The 25,670-nt window shown below is 43.5% G+C and overlaps 1 protein-coding gene across 4 annotated transcripts; it reads right to left on the bottom strand.

Annotated features, from left to right (window-relative positions):
• Positions 1-529: 529 nt before the first annotated feature.
• Positions 530-24,651, bottom strand: ociad1 (OCIA domain containing 1). Of its 4 annotated transcripts, XM_071345801.1 has the most exons (9): positions 24,433-24,651; positions 23,937-24,021; positions 4,835-4,888; positions 4,690-4,737; positions 4,438-4,567; positions 4,147-4,349; positions 3,744-3,899; positions 1,413-1,499; positions 530-734 (listed from the first exon to the last, which is right to left on the bottom strand). In XM_071345801.1, exons 1-7 carry the CDS (start codon positions 24,481-24,483, stop codon positions 3,799-3,801), a joined length of 672 nt encoding a protein of 223 aa, XP_071201902.1. In that variant the 5' UTR covers positions 24,484-24,651; the 3' UTR covers positions 530-734; positions 1,413-1,499; positions 3,744-3,798. The 4 variants fall into 4 exon arrangements, with proteins under 4 accessions (XP_071201902.1, XP_071201901.1, XP_071201904.1 ...); XM_071345800.1 differs by having other exon boundaries at positions 530-1,499; XM_071345803.1 differs by lacking the exon at positions 3,744-3,899.
• Positions 24,652-25,670: the final 1,019 nt, after the last annotated feature.

The raw sequence follows: 25,670 nt of genomic DNA, 5'->3' as shown, positions 1-25,670 counted from the left end.
GGTTTGCATAAGTAGTCTATGAGTGAAAATCACTTGGGCCAACTTCTACTTTGGCATGCATGTGGTTGTAAGTCAGTCAGTCAGTCAACCAAACAAAGCTAGCATACAGTATAAAGCAGGGTTCCCCAACTGTCGGCCCGTGGGTGATTTAACTTGGCCCCTGAAGTTTTTGGAGCAAAAAAAAAAAATGCATTATTATTTTGGGGGGCTTAAGACTAAAAACACCAGCAAATCAGCTCCAAGGGAATTTCATTTTGGAAATCAGTTCCAAAGTATTCCCACGCATAGTGATACAGTATGTGTGAGTTTATACAAATGTAAGCAAGGTTTGCAATTAGTATGTTTTAGTCAGTTTGGGGTTCTTGCAGTCAATTTACAGTCTGCAAATTACTTGTGATTGTGTTCCGGCCCCCTGACCATCATCTCAAGAAAAAACAATAATAATTGGCCCGGGGCTGAATCTAGTTGATGATCCCTGGTATAGAGCATAAAGCATGAATGAGAGATGACTACAGCCGGCACACCGAAACCAATTTGGGTATGATTTAATAATCAACACAGTTGTTTGACAAAACATAAACAGAAGGAAAGAGATACGTGTTACACAGTGCTATTTTTATAATGTCTGCGCCACACCTTGCTGAAAAGTCAACAGACCAGAGAATCTGGGTAAGCTTGGTCCTGGAGGACATCTCAGTCAACGCAGCCTTTGTTTTATGTTACTTTTGACACCGCTGTGAAAAAAACAAGGGGACCTATCCATTATTACCGAGACAACACACTGCCAAACTAAACCTTCAGATGTCCACCTGTGCTAAGATGGTCTTCAAAGAGGCCCTCAACATTCTGCTTTTACATCATATAGCGTTATAATCTGATCTGCTACCCTCAACGCAATAACCTGACGTCAGATACGGTCCAGATAACACCAAATGGACATAGTCAATTATATTCATTTAGGATTTACAGATAAACAATCAAAATAGTATGAGCTCACTGGTAATACTGAACATTCACATTTGAATAAGACCCAGTTACATAGCTAAAATAATGGGATGGAAACATAGCAGTGGAGGCTGCTGATGGGAGGATGGCTCATAATAATGGCTGGAAATGGAGTATAATGGCTGGAATGGAGACATGTTTGATACCATTCGATTGACTCCATTCCAGCCATTATTATGAGCAGTCCTCCCCTCAGCAGCCTCCACTGATACACAAGCTATTGGTAAGCTTGTTGGCTGCATTCAATTGTATTGGACAATTCTAGAAAGCTGCTATTCATGTTAACCTTTTGACAATATATGATTTGACATTTATCACTTTGGAAACGTCAAACGTGTTTTTCAGATTTCTATAGCATGATTGCATAAAAAGCAGAGGTCTTGTGTATACTACATGTGCCCTCTTGCCTTCTTCTCCTGGTACAGCAGCTGATCACTGGCTCCTGAAGCAGACTCTTCACTCGTCCCATGCATCTCCATATTGGTTCTTTTTCACTGTGGAGACAAAATAACCATTCAGAGAATCAGTCAAAAGTTTGGACACCTACTCATTCCAGAGTTTCTTTATTTTTACTATTTTCTACATTGTAGAATAGTGAAGACATCAAAACTACGAAATAACACATACGGAATCATGTAGTAACCAAAAAAAGTTACATCAAAATGTTATATTTGAGATTCTTCAAAGTAGCCACCCTTTGCCTTGATGACAGCTTTGCACACTTTCGGTATTTAAAAAAAACTTTACTTATATATTTTTTGATTTAAATACACAAGTCAGTTAAGAACAAATTCTTATTTACAATGACGGCCTACAATCAGCCAAACACGGACGATGCTGGGCCAATTGAGCACCACCGGTTGTGATACAGCCTGGAATCGAACCAGGGTGTCAGTAGTGACGCCTCAAGCACTGAGATGCAGTGCCTTAGACCGCTGCGCCACTAGGGAGCCATTATCTTAACCAGCTTCATGAGGTAGTCATCTGGAATGCATTTCAATGAACAGGTGAACCTTGTTAAAAGTTAAGTGTAATTTCTTTCCTTCTTAATGTGTTTGAGCCAATCAGTTGTGTTGTGACAAGGTAGGGGTGTTAACAGAAGATAGCCCTATTTGGTAAAAGACCAAGTCCATATTATGGCAAGAACAGCTCAAATAAGCAAAGAGAAGTGACAGTCCATTACTTTTAAGACATGAAGGTCAGTCAATGCGGAAAATGTCAAGAACTTTGAAAGTTTCTTCAAGTGCAGTCGCAAAAACCATCAAGCGCTATGATGAAACTGGCTCTCTAGAGGACCGCCACTGGAAAGGAAGAACCAGAGTTTCCTCTGCTGCAGAGGATAAGTTCATTAGAGTTAACAGCCTCAGAAATGGCAGCCCCAAAAAATGCGTCAGAGTTCAAGTAACAGACACATCTCAACATCAACTGTTCATAGGAGACTGTGTGAATCAGGCCTTCATGGTTGAATTGCTGCAAAGAAACCAATACTAAATGACACCAATAAGAAGGAGCGACTTGCTTGGACCAAGAAACACGAGTAATGGACATTAGACTGGTGAAAATCTGTCTGTTGGTCTGATGAGTCCAAATTTGAGATTTTTGGTTCCAACTGCCGTGTCTTTGTGAGACGCTGAGTAGGTGAACAGATGATCTCAGCACGGATGATCTCCTTGTGGTTCCCACCGTGAAACATGGAGGTGGTGTGATGGTGTAGGGGTGCTTTGCTGGTGACACTGTCAGGGATTTATTTAGAATTGAAGGCACACGTAACCAGCATGGCTACCACAGCATTCTGCAGCGATACGCCATCCATCTGGTTTGCGCTTTGTGGGACTATCATTTGTTTTTCAACAGGACAATGACTCAACAAACCTTCAGGCTGTGTAAGGGCTATTTGACCAAGAAGGAGATTGATAGAGTGCTGCATCAGATGACCTGGCCTCCACAATCACCCAACCTCAACCCAATTGAGATGGTTAGGGATGAGTTGGACCGCAGAGTAAAGGAAAAGCAGCCAACAAGGGCTCAGCATATGTGAGAACTCCTTCAAGACTGTTGGAAAAGCATTCCAGGTGAAGCTAGTTGAGAGAACGCCAAGCGTGTGCAAACTGTCATCAAGGCAAAGGGTGGCTACTTGGAAAAATCTCAAATATAAAAATATATTTTGATTTGTTTAACACTTTTTGGGTTACTACATGATTCCATATGTGTTAGTTTTGATGTCTTCACTATTATTCTACAATGTAGAAAAAAGTAAAAATAAAGAAAAACCATTGAATGAGTAGGTCTGTCCAAACTTTTGACTGATACTGTATGTCTATGCAATGTAGTTCAATAATGCACCCGGAATATTGTGTTTGTTTAATTCAACAATTATAAAAGGCTACATTTTTATTGAATCTTTATTTAACTAGGCAAGTCAGTTAAGAACAAATTCTTATTTACAATGACTACCCCGGCCAAACCCGGACGACGCTGTGCCAATTGTGCGCCGCCCTATGGCACTTCCAATCACGGCTGGATGTGATGCAGCCTGCATGGCAAATTATTCCTACAAACTAAAAAGCAAATGTTAGCGTATCTTAGCATGTTCCTTGATACAGACCCCCTTGCTCTGGCCAGACACTGATGTCCAAGTATGTGAGCACTGTTGTTGACACTGAATAACCATACCCCCATTGTAAGCACTATATGTAAATAGTCCCAATAACAACAGATCTCTGTGGGGAATGAATCACCATCTCTCTTCGGAACAGGTGTTTCAGCTGGGGACTTGAGCAGAATGTCTGCCTTTTAGGTCAGGGTAACCTCGTAGTTCTCACGGTTTCTGCTTCGTAGGTCCTCGTACAGGGTTGGTCTCTTTTTGGGAGTCTCATCATCCAAGTAAGGAGGGACTAAAAAGGCAGTGAGGGGAGGAAACCTTTCAGAGAAAACTGCCATTCAAGGCGTCCGGCCAGGGCCAATACAGAATCTGTAGAATTCCAACCACAGCTGATTCAAAAGTGAGATAATGTTCCCAAATGCTCTCTTTACTTCAACTAAATAACATTCATATTGAAGACAGTTCTGTGAATAAAACAAGGATGAGTGAGAGTATTATCCATGTCTGTAATAACAACATGCAAATCCTGATGTCTGTACCTGGTTGGTTGACATCAGCTGCAGCTCCTGTGGGGTCAGACTCAGTGAGGGGAGGGCTCAACAGAGCACCCTGATCACTATAGAAGTCACTAGGGTAGCTGAAGGAGTCTGCTTGGGTGCGAGGTTCCGCCACTGACTGGGAGGCTTGTTCAAAAAAAGCCTGGTTAGGATCTCCCAACTCTGATGGGTTCTGAGGAGCAAACCTGGTTCCAATGAAAATGTAACTTGGTAAGATGTCAAAACAATAACCAGTTACCACAATGGGGGAAGAAGATTAGATGCAATACTAACTGTTGAGGGATATGACGTTGTCCTTGTCTTAGGGCTTCACCCAATGGGGAATTCTCCAGATTTTTGAACTTCTCCTGACATATCTTTGTGTAGGAGATCTTCCCGCCAATGTACCCAAACAGACCAGCAACTGAAAATAGACACCACACACACAAAAGTGAATATTCCCATAGACATGACACTGGTACATATACATACACATTTTGAATTCCAGCAGGACACTGAAAAGCCTCATATTCAGCCTTCACTTACTAGCTACTTTAGGCAGGGAACCAAATCGTGGTGAGGGTGCAAGGACTCCTGAAAGGGAGAGATTGGCTTTACTTTCTAACCCAATGAAAGGCATTAGAGGCTGATATTTGAATTACAATCTCACTGGACTGAGCATTAAACTTACCTTTCATAACGAGTGCTTGAGCTACAGACACTGCCACAGCAGTTAACGGAAGGGCTGTGAATAAATAATGATGTCATTAGTGCATACAGAATCAATACATCCTTATAACTCTTTATTTCAACAATGCATGCCCATAACACTTCAGTAGCTACAAACTTGAGTAAATGAGAAATCAGAGAGAACTAGAAGGGGTAAGACCTGGGGTGTAATCAGTGGTTAAATTGGGATTTGGAAGGTCCGTAGTTGGTGGGCTCAGCTGGGGGGATGATATAATGTACTAGCCTAAATATATACTGACAAAAAGTATACATCACATATCACAGTCTTCACTATTATTATAAAATGTAGAAAATAGTAAAAATAAAGAAAAACTCTTGAATGACTAGGTGTTCTAAAACGTTTGACCAGTAGAGTACACAGTGGCAAGAAAAAGTATGGGAACCCTTTGGAAATACCTGGATTTCTGCATAAATTGGTCATCAAATTTGATCTGATCTTCATCTAGGTCACAACAATAGACAAACACAGTCTGCTTAAACTAATAACACACAAACAATTATACGTTTTCATGTATTTATTGAAAACACTGTGTAAACATTCACAATGCAGGGTGGAGAAAGTATGTGAACCCTTGGATTTAATAACTGGTTGACCCTCCTTTGGCAGCAATTAACGTCAACCAAATGTTTTCTGTAGTTGCGGATCAGACCTGCACAACGGTCAACTGTTTCAGTTCAGCAATATTCTTGGGATGTCTGGTGTGAACTGCTCTCGAGGTCATGCCACAGCATCTCAATCAGGTTGAGGTCAGGACTCTGACTGGGACACTCCAGAAGGCATATTTTCTTCTGTTGCAGCCATTCTGTTGTTGATTTACTTCTGTGTTTTGGCTCATTGTCCTGTTGCATCACCCAACTTCTGTTGAGCTTCAACTGGTGGAGAGATAGCCTAACATTCTCCTGCAAAATGTCTTGATAAACTTGGTAATTCATTTTTCCGTCGATGATAGCAAGCTGAGGGTGATGCTCCCTCCACCATACTTTACAGTTGGGATGAGGTTTTGATGTTGGTGTTCTGTCCCTTTTTTTCTCCACACATAGTGGTGTGTGTTCCTTCCAAACAACTCAACTGTAGTTTCATCTGCCCACAGAATATTTTGCCAGTAGCGCTGTGGAACTTCCAGCTGCACTTTTGCAAACTTCAGACGTGCAGCAATGTTTTTTTTGGACAGCAGTGGCTTCTTCCGTGTTGTCCTCCCATGAACACCATTCAAATTTAGTGTTTTACGTATTGTAGACTCATCAACAGAGATGTCAGCATGTTTTAGATATTTCTGTAAGTCTAGGATTCTTCTTAACCTCATTGAGTATTCTGCGCTGTGCTCTTGCAGTCATCTTTGCAGGACGGCCACTCCTAGGGAGTAGCAACAGTGCTGAATTTTCTCCATTTATAGACAATTTGTCTTGCCGTGGACTGATGAACATCAAGGCTTTTATAGATACTTTTGTAACCCTTTCGAGCTTCATGCAATTCAAATTCTTAATATTGGGTCTGAGATCTCTTTTGTTCGAGGCATGGTTCACATCAGGCAATGCTTCTTGTGAAGAGCAAACTAATTTTGTGAGTGTTTTTATGGGACAAAGCAGCTCTAACCAACATCTCCAATCTCATCTTATTGATTGGACTCCAGGTTAGCTGACTCCTGACTCCAATTAGCTTTTGGAGACGTCATTAGCCTAGGGGTTCACATACTTTTCCCAACCTACACTGTGAATGTTTAAATGTGGTATTCAATATAAACAAGTAAAATACAATAATTAGTGTGTTATTAGTTTCAGCACACTATGTTTGTCTATTGTTGTGACTTAGATGAAGATCTGATCAAATTTGATGACCAATTTATGCAGAAATCCAGGTAATTCCAAAGGGTTCACATACTTTTTCTTGCCACTGTATATATATATATATATTTTAGGAGCTAGTTAGAGTAGTAGAATGAACAACATGCAATTTCAAAATCTGGTTGTGCAACAGCTGTTTTTCTCTTATGTCAGTCAATGACAGTCACTGAATTAGCCATGTCAGCTAACAATTTTTTTTATTGCTAAATTAGTATAAACTTGTAATCATGGCAGAATACCTACAACATTCAACGTTCAGCCTAATTGTCCACAAACTTTACATTCCCAGGGGCCCTGCCCTCCAGTGGGCCCCCATTGATTTTGTCATTCTCACTCTATCAGATTAACATGGCATAAATCATGACAAAATGTGTAGAATTGCAGGAAATGTTCTTTTAAAAACCAAGTCTCTCTCCCATCCGTCAAGAGGGGAGCCACCAAAACGTTTTGCTCGTGAGGTGCCGCCAAAAGGCTAGGGCCAGCACTGTCCCTATGCACGCAATGCCATTGGCACCCAGGAAAGTGTATAAACCATGCTGCTGCTAAAAACTCTGGTTCGAAAACAGTGCATTTTACTCATTACTTGGATTTTAGAAATAAGTGTAGCCTAGTAGAAAACTCAGTGATACTCTTAACAGTGGCCATCAAGACTGCTTTAAAAAGGTGTGTTTCCCGCAACAAGAATGTTGTAGGCTACAATGACTGGGCAGGCACATTTCTCTCCCTGTAAGGCACTTGTAATTTGATTGCGCCTCAAGAGGAATATAATTTTCTCGCATAGAATGTGACATGCTGAACAATAGGTAAACTATTACATTCTTTCTTTTTTTTTGCCATTACTTACATGTGCTTTTGGCTGTGGAAAATAAAATCTGGACAAAAATGTTTCTTTAGATAATTCAAATAACAAAAGGTACGCGGTATTAGCTCCACCTGGTTCTCATTTGGATCACAGGTGTTGTGTCTCGAACCCGGACCAATTTAACCCCTGGGTGTAATCATTAGCCCCCAAAAAATTGACACTAAAACAAGAGTTTCTATTTGAGAAATTCAGCTAAGTTTCTGTTTAAGAAATGTTTTGCAACAGAATCAGCGTAATGAATACAGCCCAGAAATACGTCACAAATGGCACCATGTTCCCTTTATAGTGCAAATGCTCCTTTTGACCAAGGCCTATAATTTAGGGAATAGGTAGCCCAATTTTGGAGTAAAGGAGCCTAACGTTACTCTTTATAGTCCAACGACCTTACATGTTCTGTTTAATGGGCGAATTGGCTCTGGAAGACAAAACAGCCATATACTCCATCTAAATGTGAATCGATTAACAATTGCGGTACGGTTCTAGAAACATAAATCACTCAAATAATTTCACAAATGCAAAATCAAAAGCAAAATCACTTTTTGGCGTCCATCTTCCGTATTCAGAGACGCCAAGAGCTAAATTAGCACAGGTAGTCCACTCTGTCTTCCGTCTGTTTTCCGTAAACAAGCGCTGTAACATGGAAATATGGCGGTGCGGGAACACTAATCCTATAAAAAGGTGTGCTTTAATTTAACCTTTTTGTTTTTTTGAAAATGATTTATTGCTGATATGAACGATAAGGTCCTTACATGAGCCAAACCAGCTCTGCGCGTGCGTCCACCATCATGCGCATGTTGATTTTGTCTATCCCCAATAAACGCGTTCATGACACGCAGGTTGAAATAACAAAACCAACTGAACAAACTATATTAATTTGGGAAGAGGTCGAAACATATTTAACATTCAAGGACATTTAGCTAGCTTGCTGTTGCTAGCTAATTTGTCCAGAGATATAAACTTTGGGTTGTTATTTTACCTGAAATGCATATGGTCCTTTTTTCCCATCTGGATCATTGTAGAATCTTTACCCATTTTGAGTCACAAAAAATCATGTGTTCGCTATTCCGACAATTAATCCAGAAATAAAAGGGAAAAGCTAGTTTGTTTTTTTGTTTTCTTTGATGAAGCTCTCCTGGTTCATTCTTCTTTATATGGCTATTGGCAACCATCTTTAAGGTGCATTACTGCCACCAACTGTAGTGTGGACCTCATTCATCTTTCAATCACACATCTGGCTGTATGCTTGTAAAAACCAATGAGTAGATGGGAAAGACAGGACTTGCAGCGGGTCAAGCTTCTAAAATAGAACCTAGTTCTATTTTAGTACCTTGCAACGCAGACGCCCGCAAGCAGTTGAATGAATAACGTGTACATTTATTTTGAAACGTGGTCTGGTAAGCATGTCATACCCTTTGTCCACCAGTTGCATTTGTTTTTGTTTTGTTTTGCCGGATGTCCACATTAGCCCACATTTTCCATATTTGACGCACACGTGCTTCGCTTTTCAAATTGCTAAACGCTAGCTTGTTGGAGTCTGTGTGTGTATTTCCGTTTGCACCACCACACCGCACAAGTTGAAATATTGAACACACCTGTCTAGTGTGGCACCCTTAACATTAGCGCTGAAAAATGTTGGCCTAACATGCTGACCAGACCGGACACGTCGCGTGCATCGCAAAATAAATGTAGAAATCCATGTTATTCAAATATTGCGATCACCATATAAGTTAAACGATGAAAAGGCCTGGAAGGAGGAGAGATGACTAGAAACGATTCGGTTGGCCGTTTTATGTGTGGATTAATTGTCGGTGTAGAGGTCCTTGTGCATTTCAGGTAAAATAACAACTCAATGTTTATATCCCAGGACAAATTAGCTAGCAACAGCAAGCTAGCTCAATAGGACAAATTAACGTTAGCTAGCAAGTGCAAGCTAACTAGCTAAATTGCCATACATGTTTAATGCTTTTTGACCTGTCCCCAAATTAATGTCATTGGTTCAGAGTTTGTTTTGATATTTTAACCTGCGTGTCGTGATCACGTTTGGTGTGGGGGGGGGGGCAAAATAAATGTATGCACAATAGCGAACGCGCGCAGCCGGTTTGGGTTCCGTGTAATTCTGTAGTGATGAGCTGGAATTTTACCTTCAGTGACCTATATTCTGAGTGGTTTGAAAACCATGGTTATTTAACATTTGTTTTATTTTTCTACATTTTTGTGAAGGCAATGGATTTTAAATTAGTTTTTTTTTGTGAACGGGCATAATGTAAAACTACAAAATAGCTTTCTCTTTATAACTAATTTTCAAACTTAGACGTCTAACAGTATCTTGGTTCTGGTCTAATGCTTCTAGAAAGTTGACCCGTTCACATCGTGATGCATTTCATTACGCCCTACTGTACGTCATCTTCACGGAGTCTTGCCCAGCTACTGAACCGACAAGTGTAGTGTTTGTAATGCAAGATGGAGGAGAGCCTGTCTCTTGTCAGAGATCACATTTATTTTGGGAGATTGCAAAATGACCTTTTCATTCAAGACAGGATAAATATATTGTCTCAGATGATAAATGTTTTGTTCAGTTACTTTTTCCTCAACTTGTTTATCTAACCGAAGTCAAGCTAGCTTGCACTGCAGAGCAGATAGCTAACATTAGCTAAAAGCTAGGCTAGGTTGAACATAGCATTGTTGCTACTAACCTCTCCACCTAACAATTATCATAAAAAAAGTAATTACCATCTGTCTTGTTTTGCACACTTTGTACAAAACAATAAAATGCAGTACTACAGGATATTTCTTAACGTAGCTCTTTATTAGCTAGCTATAACTGGCATGTTCACGTATCGCCAACCAGGATCAAACTGACCATGACCTAACCATTTGGGTGGTCTTAACCAATCATAGCACAGTATGATATGGCGGTAAAATGCATCCAATTATAATTCAGTATGTTTACACATGAATATTACATGAATGTTTACATATTCTAAGCGTTTCTTTTGAAAACATGCTCTGCAGTTTGAACTCAAGGTAAGTAACCATTTATATTGCATACTACACCAACTGAATCAACATATACTCTGAAACAATGATCCAACATACTGTTACTTTTCGAACAAGGGATTCTCACCAACTCAGCTTTCACAGTAGAAATACATCTTAACATTTCAAACAAATACAATACCAAAGCATTTCAAGTGAACTTTCAATAAAAAGTTTACATTCTGGAACTCTTTTTAGGGCAGCAATCCACCTACACCCTTTGACATTTCACAGGTCTAGGACAGCTCTGGGCTTGACCTCTCTTCCTGACCTTGTGCGATATGATGCTGAGCATGCTTCTGTGTCAGTCAACAGTTCTTGTGGTGTTGCAGGTAAGTATGGTGTATGTTGTGCTGTGTGTGTGTTTAGTCCATCACGTTCTCTTTCAGGGGAACAGTTCATCTCATCAGTGTGTTGTTCTTTTGTGTTCAGTAGGTGACGACAATTGCGGCGGTACACCGCTCCTTCTGCGGTGCGGACGTGATATGAACGTTCAGTGTCAGCTGGCTGGATGACGACTGCTGGCTTCCAGAGGCCATGCTCTTGGATTCTAACTGACTCTCCGTCGATCAGTGGTGGCAGTGGTCTAGCTGACCTGTCGTAGTATCGCTTTTGTTGTTGTTGTCTCTGTGCACGTTTTCCATGCATTTCCTTGTAGCTGACGACCTCAGGTTGTAGCTGCTGGTTGGTGCTGGGAAGGGTTGAGCGAAGTCTGTGGCTCATCAACAGCTGGGCTGTGTTGGGGTATTCAAGGAGACTGAGGTAGGGGTCTCTGTCTGCTTTTGCTTTATCCATGAGTGATTTAGCAATCTGCACAGATTTTTCAGCAAGGCCATTACTTTGAGGGTAATGCGGGCTTGTGGTGACATGTGTGAACTCCCATGCTTTTGTGAAGGATTCAAACTCATTTGATTTGTAACAGGGCCCATTGTCAGATATTAAAGTCTCTACAATGCCATGCCTGGCAAAGGCTGCTTTCAGCTTGTGTATCACAGCTGCAGATGTGGTGCTGTGAAGCTTGTCGAGTTCGAAGTATCTGCTGTAGTAGTCAACTGTTACGATGTAGTCCTCGTTGTTCCAGGTGAACAGATCGGTTGCCACGACCTGCCAGGATCGGTCTGGGATACAGTGAGGTAACATTGGCTCTTTGGTGTTTGAGGGGCGTCGTTCAAGACAGGTGGCGCATTTACCAACAATGTCCTCCATTTGTTTGCACATTCCGGGCCAAAACAAAATGTCCCGTGCTCTCTGTTTGCACTTTTCCATGCCCATATGTCCAGCATGGATCTTCGTCAAAATCTCTTCTCTGAGACTGGTAGGAATAATTATTTTCTCTCCTTTGAAAATTATTTGATCCTTTGATCTGTGATAGTTCATCATGATGGTTCCAGAATTCTGAGACACTCTGAGGGCATTTTCTCCTCTCCTCAGGCCATCCATCCTGTATGACTTTCCTCAGCTGTGCGAGGTGTGAGTCCTTTTCTGTTTCTGCTTGGATCTCCTTCAGTTTTGTGTCACTAACTGGTAAGTTGCTGTACACAGTGTGCACTTGCATGGCCATGCCTTCACTGAGGCTGCTGTCCTTATAGGTAAGAAACTTCCTGGAGAGTGTGTCTGCAACAGGGATGTCTTTGCCTGGACGGTGAGTGATTTGTGAAGTCGTATTCTTGTAGTTGAAGGATCATTCTCTGTAGCCTTGGCGGGGCTGCGGCTAGTGGTTTCCTCATAATTGACTCAAGGGGCTTGTGGTCGGATTCCACAATGACTTGTCGTCCATATACGTACTGATGGAAACGTTTACATCCGAACAGAATGGCGTTGATCTCCTTTTCAATTTGAGCGTAGTTGATTTCACAGTCTGTGAGAGATTTGGAAGCGTAGCCAATGGGCTTTCCTTCTTGCAGTAGAACTGCACCTAGTCCATACTTCGACGCGTACACTTGGAGTCTGAGCTCTTTGTCGGGGTCGTAGTAGGCAAGGATTGGTCCTGGTTCTCTTGTGATCAAGTCTTTCACATTCTGGAAAGTAATGTCGTGTTGCTTGTCCCAGAGAAACTCACTGGACTGCTTTAGCAGTCGACGCAGGGGCGCATTAGCATTGGAGAGGCTGGGTGCGAACTTGGCTAAGTAGTTGACCATGCCATGCACTGTTTCCAGCTCTGCATGGTTCTTTGGTGGCTCCATTTCTTTTATGGCTGAGATCTTCTGTGGATCTGGCTTGATTCCAGTCGCTGTGAGAAGATGTCCGAAGTAGCTGACCTCTGTAGCGCCGACTGTGCTCTTCTCGGGGTTGAGCCGGACTCCTCTCTCGCGGGACCTTTGCAGCATCGCGCGGAGGTTTCGGTCATGCTCCTCTTTGGTTCGACCATAGACAAGGATGTCATCCACAATTGCCACAACTCCGTTGAGGCCTTCATACACTTTGTCGATCTTTCGCTGAAACTCGTCTTGGGCTGAGATAAACCCAAAAGGCAGGCGACGGAACCTGTAGCGTCCAAACGGTGTGTTGAATGTTGTGAGCTTAGATGACTCTTCTGTGAACTTGATAGCCCAGTAGCCTGATCTAGCGTCCATGACACTGAAGTAGTGTGCTCCCGCTAGCTTGTGTGTGATGCCATCTAGCGTCGGTAAAGGATAATGGGAGCGTTTTATAGCCTTGTTCAAGTCTCTTGGGTCGAGACATACTCGGAGCTTGCCTGTGCGTGGTTTCTCCACCACCACTAATGCGTTTACCCAGTCAGTCGGTTCTGTAACCTTGGTGACTATGTCAGATTGCTACATTTTTTTTAATTTTACCGTTATTTTACCAGGTAAGTTGACTGAGAACACGTTCTCATTTGCAGCAACGACCTGGGGAATAGTTACAGGGGAGAGGAGGGGGATGAATGAGCCAATTATAAACATGCTCTCCAAAACTTTCTTCAGACGGGCACGGAGAGCAAGGGGAATCTTTCTCGGTGGGTAAACCACAGGGATTGCGTCTGGGTCAAGGTGAATAGTACATTCTCCTGGGAATAATCCTATTCCTGTAAAAACATCAGCAAACTCCTCCAGTACATTTTCTGTCTCTACTGGTGCTGTCACTGATAAAACTAGCTTGATGAGGTCCATGTCTAAACATGCTTTAAGACCTAGCACTGCAGGTGCTCTAGTGTCAACAACGTAAAAGTCCAACATCATGTCACTTTCCTTGCATTTGAAGGTGCATGTGCCTTTTACTGGGAGCTGTTCACCACCATAACCAGTCAGTCTGCGCATGGTGGGCTGTAGCTCGCACTCAGATGTCAAGCTGCAGTACTTATTCAGAGGAATAATGTTTACTTGTGCACTTGTGTCTAGTTTGAACTGTAGCTTTGTGCCTTGTGTTCCTATCTCAATGTCAGCAAAGGCTTGCTCTGTCTCTGATATTTGACTTTTCTGTGTCACTGAATCAATAAACAGTTCATCAGCGTTTGACATTTCATCTTCACTCACTATGTGTACTGTTTTTCCACGGTAAGCTCTGCACACTTTTGCAAAGTGATTCCATTTTCCACATTTAGTACACTGTTTGCCTTTAGCTGGGCAATTTCCTTGTTCGCCATGCACTTTGTATCCACAATATCCACATGTTTTGGGGCATTTTGAGTCTGTGTCGCTCTGTTTTGGAGTTGTCTCTCTCCGTTCTAAAACCCGCTCTCTGCACCGGAGGTGTGCTTTGATGTCTGCCTGACTGCGTGCACTGCTTGTTCACGTGATGCGCTCGTGCTACCGCGCGAAATGGTTTATCTGAGCCAGTGCTAGCTGGTGAGATCGGGCTATGTCGATAGCTTTGTCCAGCGTTAGCTCAGACCCAACATTCAAAAGTTTCTCTCACTCGCGGTGAGTATTCCAAATAAAATACAGTCCCTGACCATCTCATCCTTGCTTGCATAATCAGTCTTTCACAAGCAGACGCAGCTCTGTCACAAACTGTTCAAAAGACTTGCTAGCTCCCTGTACTTTCTCATGGAATTTGTACCTAGCGAAAATCGTATTGGTCTTCGGCACAACATATGCTTCAAAACGATCGTAGTATGTTTTCAGTACCTTTGATTCAGCCTCGGTAAGTGACCATGTGTTGTAAATCTCTCCCTTTTTCACCGATCCAGAGGAGCAGGTAGCTGCATTTTTCCTCTTCTCTTTCCTTCAGAGGACCCGTGAACATTAGCTCCACATGCTGTTTGTACTTACGCCATGCATCGGGTAAGTTTGTAGACTCCCAGTCCATTCGAGGTGAAGGAACTCCAGAAAAATCCATATTTTAAGACCTTTTACTCTGACACCATGTCTTGTTTTGCACACTTTGTACAAAATAATAAAATGCAGTACTACAGGATATTTCTTAACGTAGCTCTTTATTAGCTAGCTATAACTGGCATGTTCACGTATCGCCAACCAGGATCAAACTGACCATGACCTAACCATTTGGGTGGTCTTAACCAATCATAGCACAGTATGATAGGGCGGTAAAATGCATCCAATTATAATTCAGTATGTTTACACATATGACTATTACACCATCAAACTTAAACGGGAGGCAACAGTCATAATATAATTAGCTTAACAGCCAATGTGTATTATTTAACATTACTATTCAAATAGTACTCACTTATTGTAATGGGTAATTGTTTACAAGTTACTAACTATACCATGAAGCCATCACCGAAAACCACAATTATCTTCTCTGTTTTGTTAACTCCCTGTTCTTTGGCAGACTCTGGCTGGACTGAAGACGAGGCAAAGTCAGAAAAAATGTCCAAGTATCCAGTGTCTGTCTCGCGACGGAGCCTTCAACCGCAAGAGGGCGTTGCGCTTTCACTCCGTTGTGGACGTCTCCAGTAAAATGTATGACATCCGAGTATTTATGGGTAATTTGAACGAGGATTGAGGCGTTAACGACTGCATGGTCAATCCGACATCTGCAGTGGCCGTACAGCATTTACTGCGAGGCTGCCTCCGCAGAAGTAAGAGCATTCATACTTCACTCATACTTATTTCAGCCACACTCGCAACGTTCAGTCCTTGCCCTACACAGGCCCGATTGCTTCTGCCAAATTTAAGGCCGAAATCATTATGAACTTCCTCCGTTAGTAAATTCATTAACTGTACCTTTCTGTCACACGATCGCTGCGCTTGAGCAGCTCTGCCAGAGATATTAGAGAAAGGCGATAGGAATGCCATTGGACCATGAATGGAAGAAAGCATAACGCCCCACAGACTGTTGACCAATCACGTTCATGTTGTCATGCTGCGTCACACGGTCGCTAAACTATTCGTCACATAATCCCTTCTCAAAGTCAGGGTATGAGTTGAGAAATTTCTATTTTCCTCGAAAGCACGTAATGTCACAATTCCAAAGCTATACAATAAAACACATCCCAGGTTAATTATTTCACATCTTGGGAAAATGTGTAATGTTGTATTTCTTTTTTAAGAAATGCATGGTAGATGTTGGATTTTTGAGCTAGCGCCTAATTGACTCCCATTCCCTCCTTGAAGGAGAGCTCTCTTTGTCACAGAATCACCCAGAGTGCACCGCGCGGTCCATTGACGTTGCATGGGCGACGTACACGATGGGCGTTAATACTATTCCAACGGAGATTACCAGCTCCTTAAAAAGTATATTCCATTGGAGATGACCATATCCTTAAAAAGTATCTCTGGCTCTGCTCAACGAACAAAGACAAGAGAGCCATTAGCTACTTTTGGTCACTCTAAACTCCGACAAAACTCAAGCAAATGTTTGGGGGAAATAATCTCTTCCGTTTTATATACACAGATGCACCTTGTGCTAGGGCCAATAAAAGGCCATTCTAAAATGTGCAGTTTTGTCTCACAATAAAATGTCTCAACTTAAGGGAGCATGCAATTGGCATGCTGACTACAGGAATGTCCCCCAGAGCTTTGCCAAAGATGTCATGTTCATTTCTGAATCAACTACATTTTTATTGGTCACATACACATGGTTAGCAGATGTTAATGTGAGTGTAGCGAAATGCTTGCTCTTCTAGTTCTGACAGTGCAGTAATATCTAACAAGTAATCTAACAATTCCACAACAACTACCTTATACACACACAAATGTAAAAGGATGGAATAAGAATATGTACATATAAATATATGGATGAGAGATGGCCGAGCGGCATAGGCAAGATGCAATAGATGGTATAAAATAGTATATACATATGAGTAATGTAATATATGAAAACATTAAAGTGCTATTATTTAAAGTGGCTAGTGATCCATTTATTAAAGTGGCCAATGATTTCAAATCTGTATGTAGGCAACAGCCTCTCTGTGCTAGTGATGGCTGTTTAACAATTTGATGGCCTTGAGATAAAAGCTGTTTTTCAGCCTCTCGGTCCCAGCTTTGATGCACCTGTACTGACCTCGCCTTCTGGATGATAGCGGGGTGAACAGGCAGTGGCTCGGGTGGTTGTTGTCCTTTATGATATTTTTGGCCTTCCTGGGACATCGGGTGCTGTAGGTGTCCTGGAAGGCAGGTAGTTTTCCCCCGGTGATGCGTTGTGCAGACCGCACCAACCTCTGGAGAGCCCTGCGGTTGGGGGTGGTGCAGTTGCCGTGATACAGCCTGACAGGATGCTCTCAATTGTGCACCTGTAAAAGTTAGTGAGGGTTTTAGGTGACAAGTCCAAGTTCTTCAGCTTCCTGAGGTTGAAGAGGCGCTGTTGTGCCTTCTTCACCACACTGTCTGTGTGGGTGGACCATTTCAGTTTGTCCGTGATGTGTATGCTGAGGAACTTAAAACTTTCCACCTTCTCCACTACTGTCTCGTGAATGGGGAGGGTGCGCCCTCTGCTGTTTCCTGAAGTCTACGATCATCTCATTTTGTTGACGTTGAGTGAGAGGGTGTTTTCCTGACACCACACTCCGAGAGCCCTCACCTTCTCTCTGTAGGCTGTCTCGTTGTTGTTGGTAATCAAGCCCACTACTGTTGTGTCGTCTGCAAACTTCATGATTGAGTTGGAGGCGTGCATGGCCACGCAGTCATGGTTGAACAGGGAGTACAGGAGGGGGCTTAGCATGCACCCTTGTGGTGCACCAGTGGATCAGCGAAGTGGAGGTGTTGTTTCCTACCCTCATCACCTGGGGTCCGCCAGTCAGGTAGTCTAGGACCCAATTGCACAGGGTGGGGTTGAGACCCAGGGCCTCAAGCTTAATGATGAGCTTGGAGGGTACTATGGTGTTGAATGCTGAGCTGTAGTCAATGAACAGCATTCTTACATAGGTATTCCTCTTGTCCAGAAGGGATAGGGCAGTGTGCAGTGTGATGGCGATTGCATTGTCTGTGGACCTGTTGGGGCGGTTGACAAACTGAAGTGGGTCTAGGGTGGCAGGTAAGGTGATATGATCCTTGACTAGTCTCTCAAAGCACTTCATGATGACAGAAGTGAGTGCTACGGGGTGATGGTCATTTAGTTCAGTTACCTTTGCCTTCTTGGGTACAGGAACAATGGTGGCCATCTTGAAGCATGTGGGGTCAGCAGACTGGGATAGGGAGTGATTGAATATGTCCGTAAACACACCAGCCAGCACATGCTCTGAGGACACGGCTAGGAATGCAGTCTGGACCAGCAGCCTTGCAAGGGTTAACACATTTAAATGTTTTACTCACATTGGCCACGGAGAAGGAGAGGGGACACACGCAGTCCTTGGTGGCGGGCCACGTCGGTGGCACTGTATTATCCTCAAAGCGGGCAAAGATGGTGTTTAGTTTGTCTGGAAGCAAGACGGTGTCCGTGACGTGGCTGGTTTTCTTTTTGTAGTCCGTAATTGCCTGTAGACCCTACCACATACGTCTTGTGACTGAGCCGTTGAATTGTGACTCCACTTTGACCCTAAACTGACATTTCGCTTGTTTGATTGCCTTGGAAGGAATAACTACACTGTTTATATTCGGCCATATTCCCAGACAACTTTCCATGGTTGAATGCAGTGGTTCGCGCTTTCAGTTTTGCGCAAATGCCGCCATCTATCCACGGTTTCTGGTTAGGGTAGGTTTTAATAGTCACAGTGGATACAACATTTCATTTCCAATGCACTTCCTTATAAACTCACTCACGAGTTAGCGTATAAATCGATGTTATTCTCTGAGGCTTCCCGGAACATTTCTCAGTCCGCGTGATCAAAACAATCTTGAAGTGTGGATTCCGATTGAGCAGACCAGTGTTTAATGGTTCTAGTAACAGGTATATCCTGTTTGAGTTTCTGCCTATAGGACAGTAGGAGCAAAATGGAGTCGTGGTCGGATTTGCCGAAGGGAGGGCGGGGGATGTCCTTGTATGCATTGCGGAAGTTAGTGTAGGAGTGGTCCAGTGTATTGCCCGCACGAGTGCTACAGTCAATGTGCTGATAGAATTTAGGTAACCTTGTTCTCAAATTAGCTTTGTTAAAATCCCCAGCTACAATACATGCAGCCTCAGGATATATGGTTTGCAGTTTACATAGAGTCCAGTGAAGTTCCTTGAGGGCCGTGGAGGCATCTGCTTGGGGGGGTAATACATGGCCGTGCCAAAAATTATTTTGGGAGATAATGTGGTCGGCATTTGACTGTAAGGAATTCTAGGTGAGGTGAACAAAAGGAGTTGAGTTCCTGTATGTTGTTATGATTATACCATGAGTCGTTAATCATGAAGCACACCCCCGCCCTTCTTGCCAGAGAGATGTTTCTGTCGGCGCGAAGCATAAAGAAACCCGTTGGCTGTACAGACTCCGACAACATATCCCAAGAGAGCCATGGTTCCGTGAAACAAAGAGTGTTACAATCTCTGATGTCTCTGGAAGGCAACCATAGCCCTAATTTCATCCACCTTGTTGTCTAGAGTCTGGACAATGGTGAGTAATATACTCGGAAGCGGTGGGTGGTGTGCACGCCTTCGAAGTCTGACCAGGAGGCTACTCCGTCTACCTCTCCTGCGGTGACATTGTTTTGGGTCAGCCTCCGGGATTAGATCCAATGTCCTGGGTGGTGGTCCGAACAAAGGATCCGCTTCGGGAAAGTCGTATTCCAGGACCTCTACATCCAGCTTCACACGTGGGATCCTCTGGGCTGGGGGGGACCTGGGAGGGCATAGGCCCACCCACTTGGGAGCCAGGTCCACCCATGGCTGTGCCCATGCCCAGTCATGTGAAATCAATAGATTAGGGCCTAATTTATTTATTTAAATTTACTGATTTCCTTATATGAACTGTAACTCAGCAAAACCTTTGAAATTGTTGCATTAGATAATTAGGAAACTATGCAGTATTTTGTTTTTTTACGTGTTATTTCTTACATTGGTACCCCAGGTAATCTTAGGTTTCATTACATACAGTCGGGAGGAACTACTGAATATAAGAACAACGTCAACTCACCATCATTACAACCAGGAATATGACTCTCCCGAAGCGGATCCTGTGTTTTGCCTTCCACCCAGGACAATGGATCGGATCCCAGCCGGCGACCCTAAACAACGACGCCGTAAAAGGGGCAAACGAAGCGGTCTTCTGGTCAGGCTCCGGAGACGGGCACATCGCGCACCAGACCCTAGCATACTACTCGCCAATGTCCAGTCTCTTGACAACAAGGTTGATGAAATCTGAGCACAGGTAGCATTCCAGAGAGACATCAGAGACTGTAACGTTCTTTGCTTCACGGAAACATGGCTCACTCGAGAGACGATAACGGAGTCGGTGCAGCCAGCTGGTTTCTTCACGCATCGCGCCGACAGAAACAAGCATCTTTCTGGTAAGAAGAGGGGCGGGGGTGTATGCCTTATGATTAACGAGACGTGGTGTGATCATAATAACATACAGGAACTCAAGTCCTTCTGTTCACCTGATTTAGAATTCCTCACAATCATATGTCGACCGCATTATCTACCAAGGGAATTCTCTTCGATTATAATCACAGCTGTATATATTACCCCCCAAGCAGACACATCGATGGCCCTGAACGAACTTCATTTGACTCTATGTAAACTGGAAACCACATATCCTGAGGCTGCATTCATTGTAGCTGGGGATTTTAACAAGGCTAATCTGAAAACAAGACTCCCTAAATTCTATCACCATATCGATTGTGCTACCAGGGCTGGTAAAACCCTGGATCATTGTTATTCTAACTTCTGCGACGCATATAAGGCCCTCCCCCGCCCTCCTTTCGGAAAAGCTGACCACGACTCCATTTTGTTGCTCCCAGCCTATAGACATAAACTAAAACAGGAAGCTCCCGCGCTCAGGTCTGTTCAACGCTGGTCCGACCAACCTGATTCCACGCTTCAAGACTGCTTCGATCACGTGGATTGGGATATGTTCCGCATTGGGTCCAACAACAACATTGACGAATACGCTGATTCGGTCAGCGAGTTCATTAGAAAGTGCATCGGCGACGTTATATCCACAGCAACGATTAAAACATTCCCAAACCAGAAACCGTGGATTGATGGCAGCATTCGCACGAAACTGAAAGCGCGAACCACTGCTTTTAACCAGGGCAAGGTGACCGGAAACATGACCGAATACAAACAGTGTAGCTATTCCCTCCGCAAGGCAATCAAACAAGCTAAGTGTCAGTATAGAGACAAAGTAGAGTCGCAATTCAATGGCTCAGACACAAGAGGTATGTGGCAGGGTCCACAGTCAATCACGGATTACAAAAAGAAAACCAGCCCCGTCGCGGACCAGGATGTCTTGCTCCCAGACAGACTAAATAACTTCTTTGCTCGCTTTGAGAACAATACAGTGCCACTGACAGAGCCCGCTACCAAAACATGCGGGCTCTCCTTCACTGCAGCCGAGGTGAGTAAAACATTTAAACGTGTTAACCCTCGCAAGGCTGCAGGCCCAGACGGCATTCCTAGCCGCGTCCTCAGAACATGCGCAGACCAGCTGGCTGGTGTGTTTACAGACATATTCAATCAATACTTATCCCAACCTGCTGTTCCCACATGCTTCAAGAGGGCCACTATTGTTCCAGTTCCCAAGAAAGCTAAGGTAACTGAGCTAAACGACTACCGCCCCGTAGCACTCACTTCCGTCGTCATGAAGTGCTTTGAGAGACTAGTCAAGGACCATATCACCTCCACCCTACCTGACACCCTAGACCCACTCCAATTTGCTTACCGCCCCAATAGGTCCACAGACGACGCAATCGCGACCACACTGCACACTGCCCTAACCCACCTGGACAAGAGGAATACCTATGTGAGAATGCTGTTCATCGACTACAGCTCAGCATTTAACACCATAGTACCCTCCAAACTCGTCATCAAGCTCGAGACCCTGGGTCTCGACCCCGCCCTGTGCAACTGGGTACTGGACTTCCTGACGGGCCGCCCCCAGGTAGTGAGGGTAGGTAACAACATCTCCACCCCGCTGATCCTCAACACTGGGGCCCCACAAGGGTGCGTTCTGAGCCCTCTCCTGAACTCCCTGTAAACCCACGACTGCGTGGCCATGCATGCCTCCAACTCAATCATCAAGTTTGCGGACGACACTACAGTGGTAGGCTTGATTACCAACAACGACGAGACGGCCTACAGGGAGGAGGTGAGGGCCCTCGGAGTGTGGTGTCAGGAAAATAACCACACACTCAACGTCAACAAAACAAAGGAGATGATCGTGGACTTCAGGAAACAGCAGAGGGAGCACCCCCCTATCCCCCCCAGGAGGCTGAAGAAATTCAGCTTGTCACCAAAAGCACTCACAAACTTCTACAGATGCACAATCGAGAGCATCCTGTCGGGCTGTATCACCGCCTGGTACAGCAACTGCTCCACCCACAACCGTAAGGCTCTCCAGAGGGTAGTGAGGTCTGCACAACGCATCACCGGGGGCAAACTACCTGCCCTCCAGGACACCTACACCACCCGATGTCACAGGAAGGCCATAAAGATCATCAAGTACAACAACCACCCGAGCCACTGCCTGTTCACCCCGCTATCATCCAGAAGGCTAGGTCAGTACAGGTGCATCAAAGCAGGGACTGAGAGACTGAAAAACAGCTTCTATCTCAAGGCCATCAGACTGTTAAACAGCCACCACTAACATTGAGTGGCTGCTGCCAACATACTGACTCAACTCCAGCCACTTTAATAATGGAAATTGATGTAAAAATGTATCACTAGCCACTTTAAACAATGCCACTTAATATAATGTTTACATACCCTACTCATCTCATATGTCATATGTCTATATCATCTACTGCATCTTGCCATCTTTATGTAATACATGTATCACTAGCCACTTTATACTATGCCACTTTATGTTTATATACCCTACATTACTCATCTCATATGTATATACTGTACTCTATAACATCTACTGCATCTTGCCTATGCTGTTCTGTACCATCACTCATTCATATATTTTTATGTACATGTTCTTTATCCCTTTACACTTGTGTGTATAAGGTAGTAGTTGTGGAATTGTTAGGTTAGATTACTTGTTGGTTATTACTGCATTGTCGGAACTAGAAGCACAAGCATTTCGCTACACTCGCATTAACATCTGCTAACCATGTGTATGTGACAAATAAAATTTGATTTGATGTTGGGTTTATATTTTTTATATTTGACGTTTTAAGCACTTCTGACACCATGTTATGATCTTAAAGCCAAAATATGCTTGATCCAAGAATGTGTTCGGAGGCTGAGTGAGTGCCGTACCAAATCGCTGTGCGCCTCAAATTGTTTAACAATGCAGCAGGCTCTGTATAGCTCTGCATTGACATGATTGGTTGACGGTAAGTGGGGGTGAGTTACTGAATAAACACCAGCTTCCTTCACAACAGCTCTGTGCTGCTCCGCGACTGAATGCATGAATGCCCTGACTTCTGCAGAGGCTGTAAATGCAGCTCAGCTTCAGAATGTTAGTGATCAACTCAGTGATACCCAGCCTTAACCCCATTTATAACGTCGGGGCCTGTCGAGTCGGGTAGCAGAGCTATAATTCGGAGCCCTCTGCATCGTTACAATATGTGACACACAGCGCAATGCAGTACGCAGCTCAATTTGGCCTCTACAAGCCTCCGGAGGCACCGCGATTGCGTCAAATGCTTGGTATGGACCTTCCATATCGCATTGCCAGAGCAAGCATAAATGGGCTTTTATGCTTCCAGAAACATATTTCAAGCATATTAAGAGCGTCACGCTCTTAAAACTGCCTGTACAGAAGACGCCTTCGTCCAATGACTTATGTGTAATGTAATGAAACAGAGTCATGATTAGGGCTTGGGAATAGGGTGCTATTTGGACCACAAACTTATGTTGTAGCATGACTTACATCTGTACCAGAAGCTCTCTTGGTTGCATTCCCGAAACACCCTCTTCTCCTCCTCCGTGGGAATGTAGGGTGCCCCAACTTGACTCTGTTATACAAGGTACAGAAATGTAGCAATTTTAATGAGCAAGATAACATATACATAGCAGATTAAACTCAACTCTGTCGTGTTCTACCTTTCCACTGCATTACATACACGCCAGTCGTCTACTGTAGTGAGTGGTTGAAATGCGAACTTGAGCAGTTAACGTTAGATAGCAATAATTTGCCTCGCGTAGTAGCGTTATCGACGATAGTATTATTACAGTACTACTTGATTAACTTGCTAATTACTCATGTTTTAGTTAGCGACTAGAAAGTGCCGTTGTAGCTAGCTTGGAAAAACTGTTTGCCAAGCCATTTTACTTTAACTAGCAAGCTAATCCGCAGAAAACTAACTAGCGGTTAGTTAGCTACTGCTAGTTAGCTAGTTACTGTTAGCTAGCAACTGTTACTGTACCTGAGCCCTTTGTTGTTGTTGATCAGTGAATCCCATTGACGTTTGTGACATGACTAGAAAATTAATTGAGGTACGGACAAAAATTTGCTACACCATTATTTCGAGGTTATGTGCATGTGTAACAGAGGAAACAATTGAAACTTCAAAAATGACCTCCAAGCTTTCTGCCTCAAAGCAGGGAAGCTGTTGTAATCAGAAGGCGTTTGCCTTACGCAAAACCTGAGTGTAGACGTCACGCGTAAAGAAGCGTGTCCAGTCTTCTTCGATGAGGTTTAACGGCGGTTGACATCCAATAAATGTTGCATTACTGCCACCTACTAGACTGGAGTATACTTCGCTTATGCATTGCTTGAAAACAAATAAATAAATAATTCAAATAAATCAACAAATACTCTACCATCTAACACTACACACTCACCACCCAACTCCACTATTTAAATATATATAGTCCTACCTCAGGCCAACAGCCTGAAACGATGGGACACCACCAATCAACACACCCTGTAACTCTTCTGACGTCAAGTCTCGTACACCCAAATACTTCTCTGCAGCTGCCACCACAACCAAAATTTTCTGCGACTTACAATAACCATTGCAATAAATGCAAAAAATCCAATCTTACTGAAGCATATATCACTTGTTGGCCTATCCCTCTGTACTGGTACAGATCTACTACTCACACCACTCCTCTCAGGATCCCTCCCTCTTGACCCATCTTCCTCTACTTTCTTCACTGCCTCAGCATACGACAACTTCTGTGCTACTCTAACCCTGAAAACCTCAACCTGCCTCTCTCACACGGGACATTTCTGATCCCCAGCCCTATGGGCACCCCTTTAATTAACACATACCACTACTTTCCCCAATGTTACACATTCCTTTGTCTCATGCCCTTCTAACACCTAGGAACCTCCTCCTACACACTGCTTCCACATGCCCATAAGCTTGACACCTGTAACAACGTAATGTATTCGGCACAAAAGTTCCTACAGGATAACTTATATACTCTAACATCACTTTGTCCAGCAACGGCTCAACATCAAAATGCAAAAGAACACACAACAACTCTTCTGTTTCACCACTTACGCCATCCTGTCTAAGTCGCAACAAATTATGTGCATGACAAACACTGGGAATCTTCCCCTTCGGTTAGTCAACTTTCACATTTACCGCTACCATGTAATCACTCCTTTCAATGGGGCCCTTTTCTTGAGTGTGAAACAACTCGCATCTCTTGT

Source organism: Salvelinus alpinus, chromosome 16 (assembly GCF_045679555.1).
Source record: "Salvelinus alpinus chromosome 16, SLU_Salpinus.1, whole genome shotgun sequence".
NCBI lineage: Eukaryota > Metazoa > Chordata > Actinopteri > Salmoniformes > Salmonidae > Salvelinus > Salvelinus alpinus.
Note: the sequence above shows the minus strand (reverse complement) of the source record. Positions and strands in the feature narration are given on the sequence as shown.